This window comes from Rhamphochromis longiceps, linkage group LG15 (assembly GCF_057381845.1).
Source record: "Rhamphochromis longiceps isolate RC_006_pf linkage group LG15, R_longiceps_female_GT1.1, whole genome shotgun sequence".
Lineage (NCBI taxonomy): Eukaryota > Metazoa > Chordata > Actinopteri > Cichliformes > Cichlidae > Rhamphochromis > Rhamphochromis longiceps.
The window spans coordinates 40,717,553-40,731,048 of NC_140571.1; the positions used below are offsets into that span (position 1 = coordinate 40,717,553).

A 13,496-nucleotide genomic window follows, 5' to 3' on the forward strand; every position below is an offset into this window, starting at 1 on the left:
CACCAGAGTATCCACAGGTATCGGCTTTATAAAGTTACTGTGGCAGCTAATGCTATTAACCTTAATACGGATGGCTATAGTTGTGCCATTTTCTTTTGCCGTAAGCATTCTGCAAGTCTTTTTTTAAGGTAATGATTTTTATTTATTAATTTACATATAACTAGCATCTAAAATCACACTGAGTTTCTACTATAATGCACGTGCCTCTTTGTGGAGGTTGTTGTTCGTGTGCCAGCTGCGTTTAAGATAGACAGCCAGTTAGCGGCAGATGTGACACACACTGAAATCAACAACCATAAACCATCTAGCTTTAATTCTACCTCCCCTCAGCAAACAAAGATAACTGTGCAACTGTTTAAAATAAACGGACGGACAGCAAACTGAGCACTGGTTGGTTGTCATTATATAACTTTTTTTAAAACTCTTCAAAAGATTAACATAAAGAAGCATCATTTGTAATAACAATGATATTTAGAAAACCCTTCAGAATACCTTCCTTTTACCAGATGCATGATTTGATCTGCTCAAATAAGTATGTCTTTGTTCAAAGGTTGTGTTTTGCATAAAGCTGGAATTTTGGCACAAGTATTGAGGTTTTAAAGAGAAAGGCCTTTGGTGCATGCGGAAAAAACCAAAACAGAGCGTTCATAGTTTAAAGAATGGGGTCTGGCTTACCTGAACAAGATGAAGCCAATGGACTCGACAGCAGCCCGTCTGACATCATCATTCACATCACTCACCTTAATAGACAAAAGAAAGGCAGTCAATTAAACGGGACTTGATTTAATCTTAAAAATGCACATCCCCTACTACTCAGAGTAAAAGAAATATGCTCTACTATTAAGCTGTCTAATAAATTCAGTTAGCACCAAGTGCCACCTGCAGGACAAAAGTGGTTCACACCTCTGCAGTGATTTCTGTTAGCAAAGAGTTTTGCAAGATCATCCCTGAAAGAATACAGTGCTTTAAATAACTGGCACTAGTTTAATAACAGCAGCTACTAAAGCTTTGAAAAAAAAAGACAGATTAAGGGAGAAAATAAACAATCATACTTTTGACAATATTATGACTAGCAGCTATTATGAGGCCGGCCATTAGTGGATCTTCCATCCGCTTCAGTGCCATCATTATAAACCTGCACTCCCTTCAGTGACAGTGTTGTAAAGAAGGAAAAAAGGAAGCACTCACAGCGACATGTAGCAGGCGTCGGATGGCCTTGTTGTTCCCAGAGCCACAGTATGCCATTGCCACAGTGTACATACCAGAGCGCCGCAGGATGGGGTCCTACCGTAGACAGTGAAAGAAAGCAGAGCTTTAAGACTGTGTCTGGATACACAACTAAGATCAACATAATTTGAGTAATTTCCCACATCTAGATCTTGGCACAAAGTACAGAGGAAGAGTCTCACATGTGATGGGAAATACACACAACCTGAGGTTCAGTAAGTGCAGACGGGATTTGATACATCAAATATCGGCACAGTGAATTGTGAGCTTTACGGAGAGTAGTGACCTTTATGAAGCAGACTGAGATTCTTTCCATTAAAGAATCAAACTTCTATTATTTTCTAGATATTGGTAAGTTGACCCTATGGCAAAGACAATTGTCACTTTTTTTGACAGAAGTTTCAACCTGATGGTGTACATAATTTGATTTTTGAGTGTTTTTTAGTCATACCTTGTCTCTACAGAGGCTTTCAATGAGGGCATCAGCCTCCTCCATACGTCCATACATGACCATGGCAATTCCTACTGCCAGGCCACGCAAGATCTTCTCGTGCTGCGTCTCCTGAGCGTAGCCCACCATGTCCTCGATCGCCTGAGCCGACTTGGAGCCCAGCATGACGAGACCAAGAGCCAACCCTGCAGCTTCACCTGGGAGGTCGCAGAAGCAGAAAAAATAAACAATAAACATGTGGAAGAGCATTCAGCTCTAACTTTATTGCACACACACAGCTAGGCCTCTGAGAAAGGGGGTGACAAAGCGGGGGAAATTCCACAGGTGTGAAGCCTTTTGTTCTGTGTTTTTGAGGATGGGGGAAGAGACAAGGGGCAATCACGGTAAGAAGAGATAAGGTTATAAAAAATCTCCCACATTCTGGAGAGGGTTAACAGCTGTGAAAGTACTTTTGTCTGACTGTATTTAAACCAGGGCTGTGCTGTTCATTGGTAGAGAGACTGCTGTCAGTGCCCCATGATGGCGGCTCTCTCCAAGCATGCTTGTGTTTATTATTAAAAGTTGTTGGCCTACTGCTCACTGTGTCTGTAGGCTTTGTTAATTAAAATTCCATAACACATCACACAGGATTAAAAACAAACAAAAAACCCTGCTTTTTTTTGGTCCACATACAATTAAAAAACATAACAAAACACATATTTAAAACGTCTGAAAGTTCTACTCTAATAAGGGACGTAGCAAAGATGCTCAAAACAAACAAAAATAAAAAACCAAATCCTTCTTTGTCATATTTGTAGAAACATTATTATTAGTAAGCAGAACAGTAAAAAGCAAACTGGGGCTTTAAAATTCAAAAAGCCCCTTCACTGACAGGGCCTACGTACCAGTGACAGCATCATCCTGGTAGAGGTTCGACTTGAGCAGATCGTAGACATCCTGCCTAGCCGTGCCCAATGCAGCCAAGCCCAGGCCAAGAGCACCGCCATGACGGACAATCTGTGACCGTGGAACAGAAAGCACACCATCAGTGAGAGCATAAAACTGACACAGAGACTTAAACTAGCTCCTGCTCTCTAAAAAGCTTTAGCTGGGGCACAAGTGTAACATTTATCTGACAACCAAGCATGAAACCAAACCTAAAAACTCACATCATTGCTGGCGTTCTTGAGTTGACTGAGCAGGTAGTCAATGATGTCCCCGCCATGGTTGGCATGAATGAGGCCCAGGGCATACAGCCCGCCTCCTTCCTGGTAGGCAGACCCAGGGGAGGTATCTTTGGGCAAGTAGGTGGCCATTAACTGGAGCGCCTCTTTTTCATGACCCTGAAAGAAAGCATTTTCAACATTTTGAACATTAGAAACATTTTTTTCTTTGTCTAAAACATTCTGAGCAGGCAGTAAGATTAGAAAAGCATAACATTAGAACAAAATCCTTTCTGGTTTTCTTAGTATTACCATCATTGTGCCAGAACTCTACCTTGTGGATGACACCCAGACTTGCTGTCGCTGTGAATTTTGCCCAGTTTGTTGCTCTTGCCAGCCATTCTAAGTTTTCTCTACAAGAACAAAAAACACTGGGGTTATAGTCACTCGAAAACAACACGTTTATCAATATCCCTCTGTAATCTTTTCAGTGTTTTATCATCCTCCCAGCACAGTTACCTGAGGAACTGGTCACTTGTGGTTCCTGTGTGCATGAAGGAGTTGGCTATAACCGTAGCTGTGTGGCACACTGAATTTCGAACCGCGTCCTGGAGTAAAAGGAGGCACAAAAATCAGGGAGTTTCAGGAAGTGGTCGCTACGGCACATTAAGTGACCTCAAGCAAAATGCAGTTCATCTGGTTGTAAACAATCTTCTTCAAAACTGCACATTACACTGGCAGCGAACGTTACCTTTGTGTTTTTCAGAATCATTAGATCTGTATTGTTATTTCGAATTAAGAATTGTAGGTGAAGCTCAATGGCCATCTCCCCACTCAGGATCTTGATCATCTTTGCATTCTGGTCTTTGGACTCATCTTTCTGTAAAAAGACAGAAGGACAATGTGACAGGATATATTAAAGGCAGCAAATCAGTGTATTTATTTAACCCCCCTCCCCCAAAAAACCCCCCAAAACTACTGTTCAATTGATTTTCTTCTTTCTACTTTCAACTTTAACTTGAAGTTTTATATTCATTCCTCCCTCCCAGCATTCAATAACACTATCAAGACTGCAGCTAAAGGCCACACTGAGTTAGTATTGATATTTAGTAAGGTAGTACTAATGATGTGCAATCTGCATTTTTTCTTTGAACTTTTCTTCTCGACTTTGAATGCTTAACTAGACTACACTGCTATATATACACTTGGCAAACACGATTCTGATTCTGACTCTAATAAACTCCTTTTAACTCGCAGTATATTTTAGAATTCCTCATCAAGTTTCAGGATTACTTTTTGTTATTCCTGTGAGAACCGTGTGGCTCTAGACTTTTCCAGATGATGCCAACGCAACCAGTTTTATGTGCATGTATACAAACTGCTTAGCGTGACTGTGATTGTTAGCCTTGATCACATGACAAAGCTGTACTGATTATGGTGAACATGCTTTGTTGTGCAGGCTCCAGTTATCAAAGATATACTGCAGTTAAAACCCCCAAAAATCCAAACTGCTAACCGTTTCTGCAGGCTTTCCAGCAGGTGAGCTGCCAGCTTTGTCATCGGTCTCCATTGCATCACTATAAAACATACAAGAGACAACAAGTTTCAGTCTGTAAGATGTGTGTGTATTAGACTCAATTCAAACTCAATCTTTTGTATTTCTTTACTTTAGTTTGGTTCATTTCAGAAGGTTTAAGATGCCCACCAGAAACTTAGTGGGCTTTATTCTCACTGACAAAGGGTCAAAAGGTTTTCCCACAATACAGCATTTTAAAATAACTCTTCTGCAGAGAAATGCCTTAAATCAGAGCCACTATCTCTGAAAAAGCCCAAGACCTATAAACATGAACCAAGACAAAGTGCTTCAGAATTAGTCACTCTTTGTCCCTGCCTACCTCTCTTTGTCTGGCGTGGGCACAGTGCCTGTATTTGTGGAACCAGGGACTGCAGGAATAGGTGTCCCAACGGTACGCAGGTTCTGAATGACAGAGGACAGAAACTGCTGGCTGGCACTCTCATAGAGGTCAAAACAGATCTGGTAGGCCATTAGCAGGTTGTCCTCCTTCACCAGCTTCTCCAGGATATCACTCACAGCCTGCGGATCATCCAGGAATATCAGGCACTGGAGTGGGGAGAGAGAGAGATAAGTGGAGAGGGATGTTAGTTTGAAATAGTTTGGGAAAATCTATTAAATTAAAGCTGTACATGTGATCAACATACAGCAGTACTATCAACTATTTTAAAAATCACACAAATAACTCTGAGCATGACTCAGGGCAGATGTTGGTTTGGTTGACTGATCGTTAGAGATTCTTATCTAACAAAAAATACCTGCTATAATGGGCACCTTTTTCCTCTTATTATACCAGCTAGAGAGAACGCTCATCATTTACTGTTGTTTTTTTGCTATAAAGTGAACTTTATAGCAAAAAAACTCTCTGGAATCATGAAGATTGTGATTACATATACATTTTGATCTTATCATTTGGAGTTTTCATTTTTCATAACGTCATTTTAGTGGCTTTCAGCAGCCTTCTCCAGAGACGTTAAACCTAACCATAACTTGGCAATCTTTGGATGCTCCGTAGAAACCCTTGGGTTTTCACCTGGCATCCAGATTCATCTGTATGAAGGAATTGTGCTTGCCAAGAAACATATAAATTGGAAGTCTACCTCTTCTACGAAACTAGATTAAGGATGTTATCTTTTCTACAACTGGAAGAATTATGCATGTGTAAACCAGATATTCAGGGGAGATTTAATAGGAGATGAGGGCCTTTTCTTCAATAATACCATATTATCTCTTACAAGCTGTGATCTTTACTTTTTTCTCGGCCCCATAAGATGCAAAAATGTTTTTAATATATTTTTGTTATATTCTTGACAGGTTTTCTTCATGTTTGAGAACTTCGAGAGTCGCACTGTCTTAAATTCCCTCCGTATGTTTTCGTGCCTGAAAGCCTTTTATTTCTTTTCTGTGTTTGTGTATGCTGTCACAAACAACAAATCAATGGATAAAACATTGGAGGGGGAAAAAAAGAAGTGAAAGCACGATCACCCGCGCCAGTTTCCTTGGCTCAGGTGTTTGAACAATTCATTTGTTACCTGACAGACATTGATGAAATCGGGTTTTTCCAGGTTCATGTAGAGTTTGACCAGCACCCTCAGCACGTCGTTACGGAACTTCTTGTTCTGCATCAGGGACATGCACACCTTCAAGCTGTAGGCAAGGAGGCCACTCACATCATTCTGGAAGGGAAGTGAAAAGAAAGAAATTCTTAAGATGAAACGTTAATAACCTTGAACAATCAACAGCAGTAACCAAAGCGTAAATCTTATTAAAACTTGTTATAAAGATCCAAAATAATCTCAAGTTAGCAGAAAACTGCACTGACTGATTCTAAGATGGTTTTCTCAAACATGTCCAGACGTCTTGTTTCCAGGGCGATGCCAATGGCCTGTTTATACTTGTGATCGTCAAGGCAACGCAGGAACATCTTGTTGACAATGCCCTCGAGACGGGGGTCTATGGTTTTCTTCTCTTCGCCCTCTGGCAGCTCGGTATTCTCCACCCGCAGCTTGGTGTAATGGTCGATGCATTTGGCTGCATCCACAAAAATAACAAGTTATGTAGGTAAATATATTTATTTCATACATACTTTTCATTAGAAAGCAATGGAGGATAAACCTTACGTCCAACATTACATCTTTATTTTACTTTGCACTGGTAAGAAGAGAAGAAGTCCCCCCCCCACTCACCAATGATGGTCTCCACATATTCTGAGTCATCTGTGACACTGAAAAGATCTCCTGCACCAAGAGCATAATTTAGAGACTCTTCAAAGGCTCCAAGATGGTAGAAAACCTTGGAGGCCACCAAGGCTGCAAATTCTCTACTCCGGAAAGACTCATCCTCATATAGGACTTCACTGTGAGGAGACAACAACGAGTTACATAAAACAAAACTGTCAGGAGCCATTTTTCTAATCACCATTGAGTAAATTGTAGATCAGATCAGAGATGATCAAAATCATTCAGTTCTGCATTTATTACTGAACTATGAGGGAGCTTTGAGGGAGAGTAAATACTGATGTCAGTGTCTCAGCATTTACAGGGAAAGTCAGTTAAATCTTTAACCCTACAACAGACATAGAAATAAACAATGAGCTTAAGTTCCTGCTGACTTATGTTACAGTACTGTAATAACTATAATATAAGCTCTTCGCTACTTACATCTTATCCACGGATCCTGAAATCTCAGCCCAAAAGTCATTCACAATGGCATCTAGCTTGTGCAGAGCAAACTCCTGCAAGAAAAACAGACGTGTTGTTTAAATATTCATCTTTGTATTCACTTTTATGTAATACTGCATACACCAAATGAGTTTACATTTATGTCACGTAGAAAAATAAAACATTGACCAAAACTTGATGGGCCACACTGACAATTCATAAAAGTCAAGAGACTTTATCTCTGCAACTGTATCTCTTGTGGTGAGATAACAAGACATGAAAATCTGCCGTTACCCGAATATTCAATTGACTACCCTACAGCCAACTCTTACCTTAAGCTGGGGCTCATCCTCATCAAGGAGAGAAATAATTCCAGCTAGAAAACAAAAGAAATTATTAAATGGATGTTTACTTCATAAAATCCAAATACTTTTCTTTTGATCCAACGGTCATTTCAAATACTAAATACATTTGCAAATCAAAGACAATACATTCTAAGAATACATTACATTACAATACGGTCTGAGGAGATACAGAAGCTTATTGAGGATCAAATATAATGTTAGCCCAAAATCTGGCAATTTGAAGATTGTTTATAGCAATACTAAGATGACAGCAGCATTTAGGATGTATTCAAACACATAACGTCATCGGAAATTACGTCTCAGATGAAAGCAAAAATGAACATGTTTATCTATAAAGATCCATGCTGTTGCCATTACTGTAATTTATTTCCGCTTCCTCCATTTAAACAGCCTTGTAGTGATTAAAACCATTTCTGAAGCACGGGAAATCCACAATGAAATGTGTTTCTCCTTACTATAACTACTTTAGTAATTTTATATGTGATCAACGGTCTATGGTGGGCTGCCAAGTACTAGCCGTGTGACTCAGCTAAATCAATGGCAACGGCTAACAAAATAAAGCTACCTTTAACTACTTACCGGCAGATGTTATCATGATTGGCTCTTCGGTCCCTCCTCGGCCCCGCGTATCCTAGTGTGACGGCGGAATTTCGTGTGATTTGTGGGAAGTTAAAGAAAAGATTTGCAATATTTGGATATGTTTAACCACCGAACTGAACGCAGCCGCTGCTAACTTCTTTTTGTTCAACACCGCAAGTCCCTGTCTGAAGGACCCTCGGGTTGGCCAGCTGTAACTATGCCTGATTAAAAACGTAAAAAAATGTATACAATTCACGCTGGATTCATCAGTTGTACCAACATATTCCAGTTTTATAACTAATTAACATAAAGATAACGTAAATATTATTTGAAAAAATGTGGGGAATTTGTAAATGTAGTTGAATGTATCCGATTTTTACACTGGCACCTCAAATGGCGACCTGCCAGCCCAGCAGCTCTTCTACTAGTGTTGGGATTTCCGACTCTTTTTAGAGAACCGGCTCTTTCGGCTCTACTCACTAAAAAGATCCGGTGCTTTCGGCTCCCAACCGACTCTTCAGGTTGTTTTGTTGCTTTAATTAATTTATTATTAACCATAATATAAAATTATGCACAAAAGGAATTACTATTGTAAAGGATTTCAACTTTTAACTATTTAAATTTTCAGCTTTTTCCTTTTAAACAATTTTAAAGTGAAACAACACAAAACACTGCAAACCACAACACAATTAAATATAAATTAAAATATGAAAACAAAAAGAAGATACACATTCTCTGTCTTATGGGCCTGCATGAATAAACTTTCTGAATCCTTTATCATCTGCAACTGCACAAGGCTCGTGTGCGGAGTGGAGTGGAGAAAAAGTGCGAGAGAGAGGGTGAGAGAAAGAAAAAAAACAAACCCCACGGTTCCCAATAAGGAGTTGGCTCATGTCGTTCACTTCAAAGAGTCGGCTCTAAGAGCAGTTTCATTCGCGACCGACACATCACTATCTTCTACGTTTCTGTCAAGACAAGGCAGGTCGCTTACAAACAGTAAATTAGCACATCTGGCAATTAAATGAAGATCGTGGAAGCCAAGGGGCGGCGTGTTTTTCATGCAAAGTTGTATGACAATACAGCTTTCGATGACTACTAGTTGTCACCCAGGCAGTTTTTACTTTATTGAAAGAATAGGCAAGGAGTATGTGTTTTAAAACAAAGCTGAACACTCAGGCAAGTCCAATTATGTTTATTTAAAGGGATGAATAAGTCAGTAGGCTACATAAATACAAGTGACATAAATCTCGTTACAAATATTGGTGGTCCTAAAAGTTGCCTCTAAGACACAAAATCCTAATGAAAATGAAAAATAAAATCTTAAGTAAAGCACCCAGGGTCCCTGTTATCCAATTAATACGGTTTTCCGGAAAATTAGTGCAGTGCTTCTAGGCGAGAACGTGACCTGGATTCAGGTAAACTGTGCGAGATTTCACATTTTAAGGCTTTTATCATGTCAGTTGATTTTGTTCTTTAATTCCCTGTATTTGATATACACAAGTTCCCTGACAAACAGTGAGCCAGGAATCAAGTCCTGTATCATTTTATAAGAGTACTTATGCTGTAAGCCGTCTAACGCTTTCTCAACACGTAACAAACTAATGCATGTTTCAAACCTGACAGTGTTTAGGTGGCTTTGACGTGACAAGAAGTATGCTGACTCATAAGAAGTGGGTCCCTGAGCATCACAAAGAAAAATTGTAACACTGTAGCAAAGCACTGAGGTCAGCTTCTCTTTTCACAGTCTAAAAAGCACACAGGTTACATTAGCCGTCTCCTCCAGATGGATCTCCATTCAGAGTTGGTCCAGTAGACAAGGCACAGGCTTTCAGAGGGATGCCCTCTTCTGCACTTTCAGCATCACCTGAAAAAAGACAACTTGTGAGCTTGCAGTGAAAATAAGTGACTGCAGGACTGTGGTGCAGTTCAGGCATTTCTCTGCTGAAGTTACTTTGCAGCTACCTCTTTGCTCGCTGCTTGAACCTCGGTCTTCTCTTCTCCTGTGGCTGAACCAACGTTGCAATGGCCAGAAAACTGGGTTCCCTTCATCCCTAGTATTATCTGAAAGGCGATAAGAAGCGTTTAACAATGTGGCAGCTTTTCTAAGGGGGTGACCGTTTTGTGAATGCTCCCATTGTTTCCTGGCCTTTGCAGCCCTGCCTGGGAAGAAAAATGTGTGCAGTGTGGTCTTGTGAGTGTCATGAAGTGGCCTACACAAGAGTGAGCTCTCTCATTAAAGTACATTAAAGTATGTCCTGTATGGACTTGAATTGAAGTAGTGCTCATTGGTGAGCATACAACGATCATATTATGAGTAGTGGAGGCTTCGGTATAATAGTTAACATATTATATCTTGGACAAATTATGCTGTTTGCCTCTTGCTGATCTAATATGCTGTACATTGTACAATATTCCCATGCTGGCCTGGTTAAATGTGCCAGGGTTCAAACTCCATGTTTACAAGCATGTGTCCTGCTGACATGGGTGTGTGCGGTTGTTGCAGATGGTCACACTAAAACATTTTTTTTTTCTACACACTGCATGAAATAAATAAGCTTTTCTGAGGTTTTGCTACAAGTGGAATGTGTGTACACCTGCTGCTTGAGATGAATGTATAACTCTGCAGACGTTTTTCTTGATGCTGAGCATTAGGGTGTCTGTCTTCGGGATGAAGCAGCCGACCCATATCGCCTCTGATGCATGGTTGTGGAACACCGAGCGGATCAGACGCTCCAGAAGCTGGGCGCACCGGCGCGTCTCGGCGCTCTCGTCGGTTGTGTGGATTAATCCAATCAGAGCTGGCCGAGCGATTGTAGCGCGTTTCGTGCGTGCCTTTACATCCTTGAGGATCTCTTTTAAGCATACCTCGTTTGGAGCTCGGCCGATGAAAGTCTGTCTGAAGATGAATATGATGACAGGGGAGTCTATCGCTCGCTTCAGGCTGTGACTGTTCGCCCTCCTCGTTGCTGTCCTCTGAGCATTGCTACTACCCGCTGGTCGTCTCTTTTTCTCTCTGTCCTCTCCCAATTCCAAGTCCTTGGGCCTCGCTGTTAGATAATTTTCATTGCCCTTTCCAGTCTCCGCCTCGCTGGAAACGTGGTTTGTACTTGCTTTACCGCCATGATCGCTCGTCGGACTTGACTGGGGGCCACCATGACCGTTTGCCACCAGACTGCCGTCGTGAAACATGTCGCGTACGAACTCCTGCAATATTTTGGCGTCATCTCCGTCCAAATCTTTACTTCTGCAGACATCACTCACCAAATAAATCCTCTCGCTACCTCCAATTTTCGCTATAGCCTTCTGAAACTCCCTCTCCTCGTCCGGTAGCGTGTCCTTCAGTGACTCCTCGTCCGCCATCCTTGCGCAATTTAAGCTGCGTCGATCTGTTTTATTTACATGAATCGTCAATCCATTGCCGGAGGGTGAACCGGTGAAACTTGTTTACGGTCATCAGCGGGAAGGGTGTGTGTGTGTGTGTGTGAGGAGGAGGGTGGGGGGGATCTACTCGCATTTGTATTGGCTGATCCTTTTAGTGGGCGTGGCTAACCGTCAATAACCAAACGACAGTGGCTTGATAATGAAGTTAATCTTTAATGGATAACTAGACAGAAATACATATTGGAAATACATTACTACCAATTATCCTAGAATATCATTTAACAGCAGTCAGAGGGGATGAAAGGGGAAAAATAGTACAGTTTTTTTTTATTTTCTAAGAATTTCTTAGAAGTATTGTGGGGTAAATGGTGGATATTTAAACCTCAGGGTGTAGACTTCACTTTCTTTATTCCCACTATTCACATGGAAAACAGTCTCGACTTCTCTCCAGAGTCATAAATTCTTATCTAAGTGGAAAAAAAGAAATGACAGAGAGCACAAAAGTTTATTTGTCTGACCCACATTTGATAAAACAGCCCATTTCTGGAAATATTTGACTTCATTATGAGATCAAAAAATGACTTTCACACTCAAACTCCTCTCTACTTCAACAAGCTCATGAGTACTTCAGACTAATCCTTTAATCCACCCACGTTTGTTCCTCGAATTAAAAGGTGCCGTCATCCTAAAATGCCATTGAGTTCATTAACTGAAATCCAAATGGAATAACTTCAGCTGCTGAGTTTGTGTGAGATTGTTTACTGATGGATAATAAACTATAAAGTTGGACCAAAATCAATGCAGAGGTTTCAGCCTTTGACCTTTAGACTAGCTGAACACTGATTAGGTGGGTGGTGCACTTGCTTCGTCATGTCTTTGCAGTGTAACTGAACAGTACAGCTTTAAGTGTTTTTTAGTTAAAACCTGTTATGTACAAAATACACACAATACTGTTACTTTTTATGCTTATAGCACAACCACCAACATTTCTCTCCCAGCAAATTCAAGGCGTACATTTCAACACTTTGGACAGTTCCCACACTACGTTTGTTGTGTATGCTGGAGTCAGTCTACTGACCTTTTCAAACCATAAAAGGAGAGACTCGGGGTCAGGAAGCCCACTTTGACCAGAGAGAGAGACACAGAGACACAGGCGAACTGCAATAACATGAAGTCCAAAGCAAAATTCAAAACAAGAAATGGCACTGTTATCACCCTTGAAAAACTTTTTACATATTGTTGAAAGAAACCTCATTTCCAGATAAAGTTCTGTGCAGAAGTCTTGAGCCATCCGTCATCAGCCTTTCTAAATTTCTAAAATGGCAGTGATAACACAGTTTGATTAGTCTGAGGAAACTGGAAAGGCGAAGGACCGAAGAAGACGCTGAACATCTAAAAATATCTACAACAGATTAAAAGCAGTTGAAAGTCATGCCAATGAGAAATAAGAAAAAAACAAATGCCAAATTGCACAAGAACTGCACTGAAAATCAGTGCAACATGCTTTACGGATGATGAAGCCATATTTGAGAGGTTTTTTTGTTTTTGTTTTTTTGTCAAATCATCATCAGTATGCATGGAGGAGGTCAGAGGACCAAGGGCACCAGTAAAATACAGTGGAGGCTCTGTCATGGGGGTCTTGTCAAAATAATGGAATTATGAAAAAAGGAAAGTACCATCAGATTTTGATCCACCATTCAATACAATTTAGAAAACATCTGATTGGCAACAGCTTCATGTTTCAGCAGGAAACTGATGCCAAACACGCTGCAAATGCAGTAAAAGCATACCTGGATAGACAAATGAGTGCATCTGGTTATTAGATATTGAAAATAAGCCTGTTTATTTACTCTTCTTTTTACATGCCTCACTGTAACTCTTCAACACATTTTCTTAAAAATGAAAGAAATCAACAGCTTTTCATTCCAGCTTACTGACTCAAGTCAGGTCACTCATTTCACGAGAACATGATGCTTTTTCTAGTAATAATAAACCCAGTGATAAACAATGAGACTTCACTCTTTCTGCACTCTGAACGCAGCTGGTCTTTAAAAGTATTTTTCCTCTGAAAGTACACAGTTATCCTGCAACATTTCTTCTTGTGATTTTATTTTCGTT

The 13,496-nt window shown here is 40.4% G+C and overlaps 2 protein-coding genes across 2 annotated transcripts in view; both read right to left on the reverse strand.

The window, feature by feature from the left end:
* Positions 1 to 8,182, reverse strand: part of psmd1 (proteasome 26S subunit, non-ATPase 1) — a 41,456-nt gene extending 33,274 nt beyond the window's left edge. Inside the window, exons 1-16 of the mRNA XM_085381424.1 lie at positions 7,998 to 8,182; positions 7,386 to 7,429; positions 7,054 to 7,127; positions 6,580 to 6,749; positions 6,216 to 6,424; positions 5,926 to 6,069; positions 4,716 to 4,942; positions 4,337 to 4,397; positions 3,572 to 3,700; positions 3,340 to 3,428; positions 3,155 to 3,233; positions 2,827 to 3,000; positions 2,563 to 2,674; positions 1,679 to 1,875; positions 1,189 to 1,284; positions 676 to 740 (exon numbers count right to left, since the gene is read on the reverse strand). Coding sequence (XP_085237550.1) covers positions 676 to 740; positions 1,189 to 1,284; positions 1,679 to 1,875; positions 2,563 to 2,674; positions 2,827 to 3,000; positions 3,155 to 3,233; positions 3,340 to 3,428; positions 3,572 to 3,700; positions 4,337 to 4,397; positions 4,716 to 4,942; positions 5,926 to 6,069; positions 6,216 to 6,424; positions 6,580 to 6,749; positions 7,054 to 7,127; positions 7,386 to 7,429; positions 7,998 to 8,013 — 1,886 coding nt within the window. The 5' untranslated portion in view covers positions 8,014 to 8,182. The remainder of the gene's footprint in view (positions 1 to 675; positions 741 to 1,188; positions 1,285 to 1,678; positions 1,876 to 2,562; positions 2,675 to 2,826; positions 3,001 to 3,154; positions 3,234 to 3,339; positions 3,429 to 3,571; positions 3,701 to 4,336; positions 4,398 to 4,715; positions 4,943 to 5,925; positions 6,070 to 6,215; positions 6,425 to 6,579; positions 6,750 to 7,053; positions 7,128 to 7,385; positions 7,430 to 7,997) is intronic.
* An 850-nt stretch (positions 8,183 to 9,032) lies between these two features.
* On the reverse strand, positions 9,033 to 11,457 carry LOC146653204 (uncharacterized). The gene is made up of 3 exons (XM_085381425.1): positions 10,592 to 11,457; positions 9,960 to 10,058; positions 9,033 to 9,861 (listed from the first exon to the last, which is right to left on the reverse strand). Exons 1-3 carry the CDS (start codon positions 11,355 to 11,357, stop codon positions 9,764 to 9,766), a joined length of 963 nt encoding a protein of 320 aa, XP_085237551.1. The 5' UTR covers positions 11,358 to 11,457; the 3' UTR covers positions 9,033 to 9,763.
* Between the last annotated feature and the right edge of the window lie 2,039 nt (positions 11,458 to 13,496).

Bases quoted from the DNA above. Each gene is read 5' to 3' on its own strand.
- LOC146653204 (XM_085381425.1), bottom strand. From the start codon at position 11,357: ATGGCGGACGAGGAGTCACTGAAGGACACGCTACCGGACGAGGAGAGG. The intron at 10,059-10,591 runs GTGTACACACAT...ATCGCCTTTCAG, and splicing joins ACATTCATCTCAAGCAGCAG to ATAATACTAGGGATGAAGGG. The intron at 9,862-9,959 runs GTAGCTGCAAAG...GTCTTTTTTCAG, and splicing joins TTCAAGCAGCGAGCAAAGAG to GTGATGCTGAAAGTGCAGAA.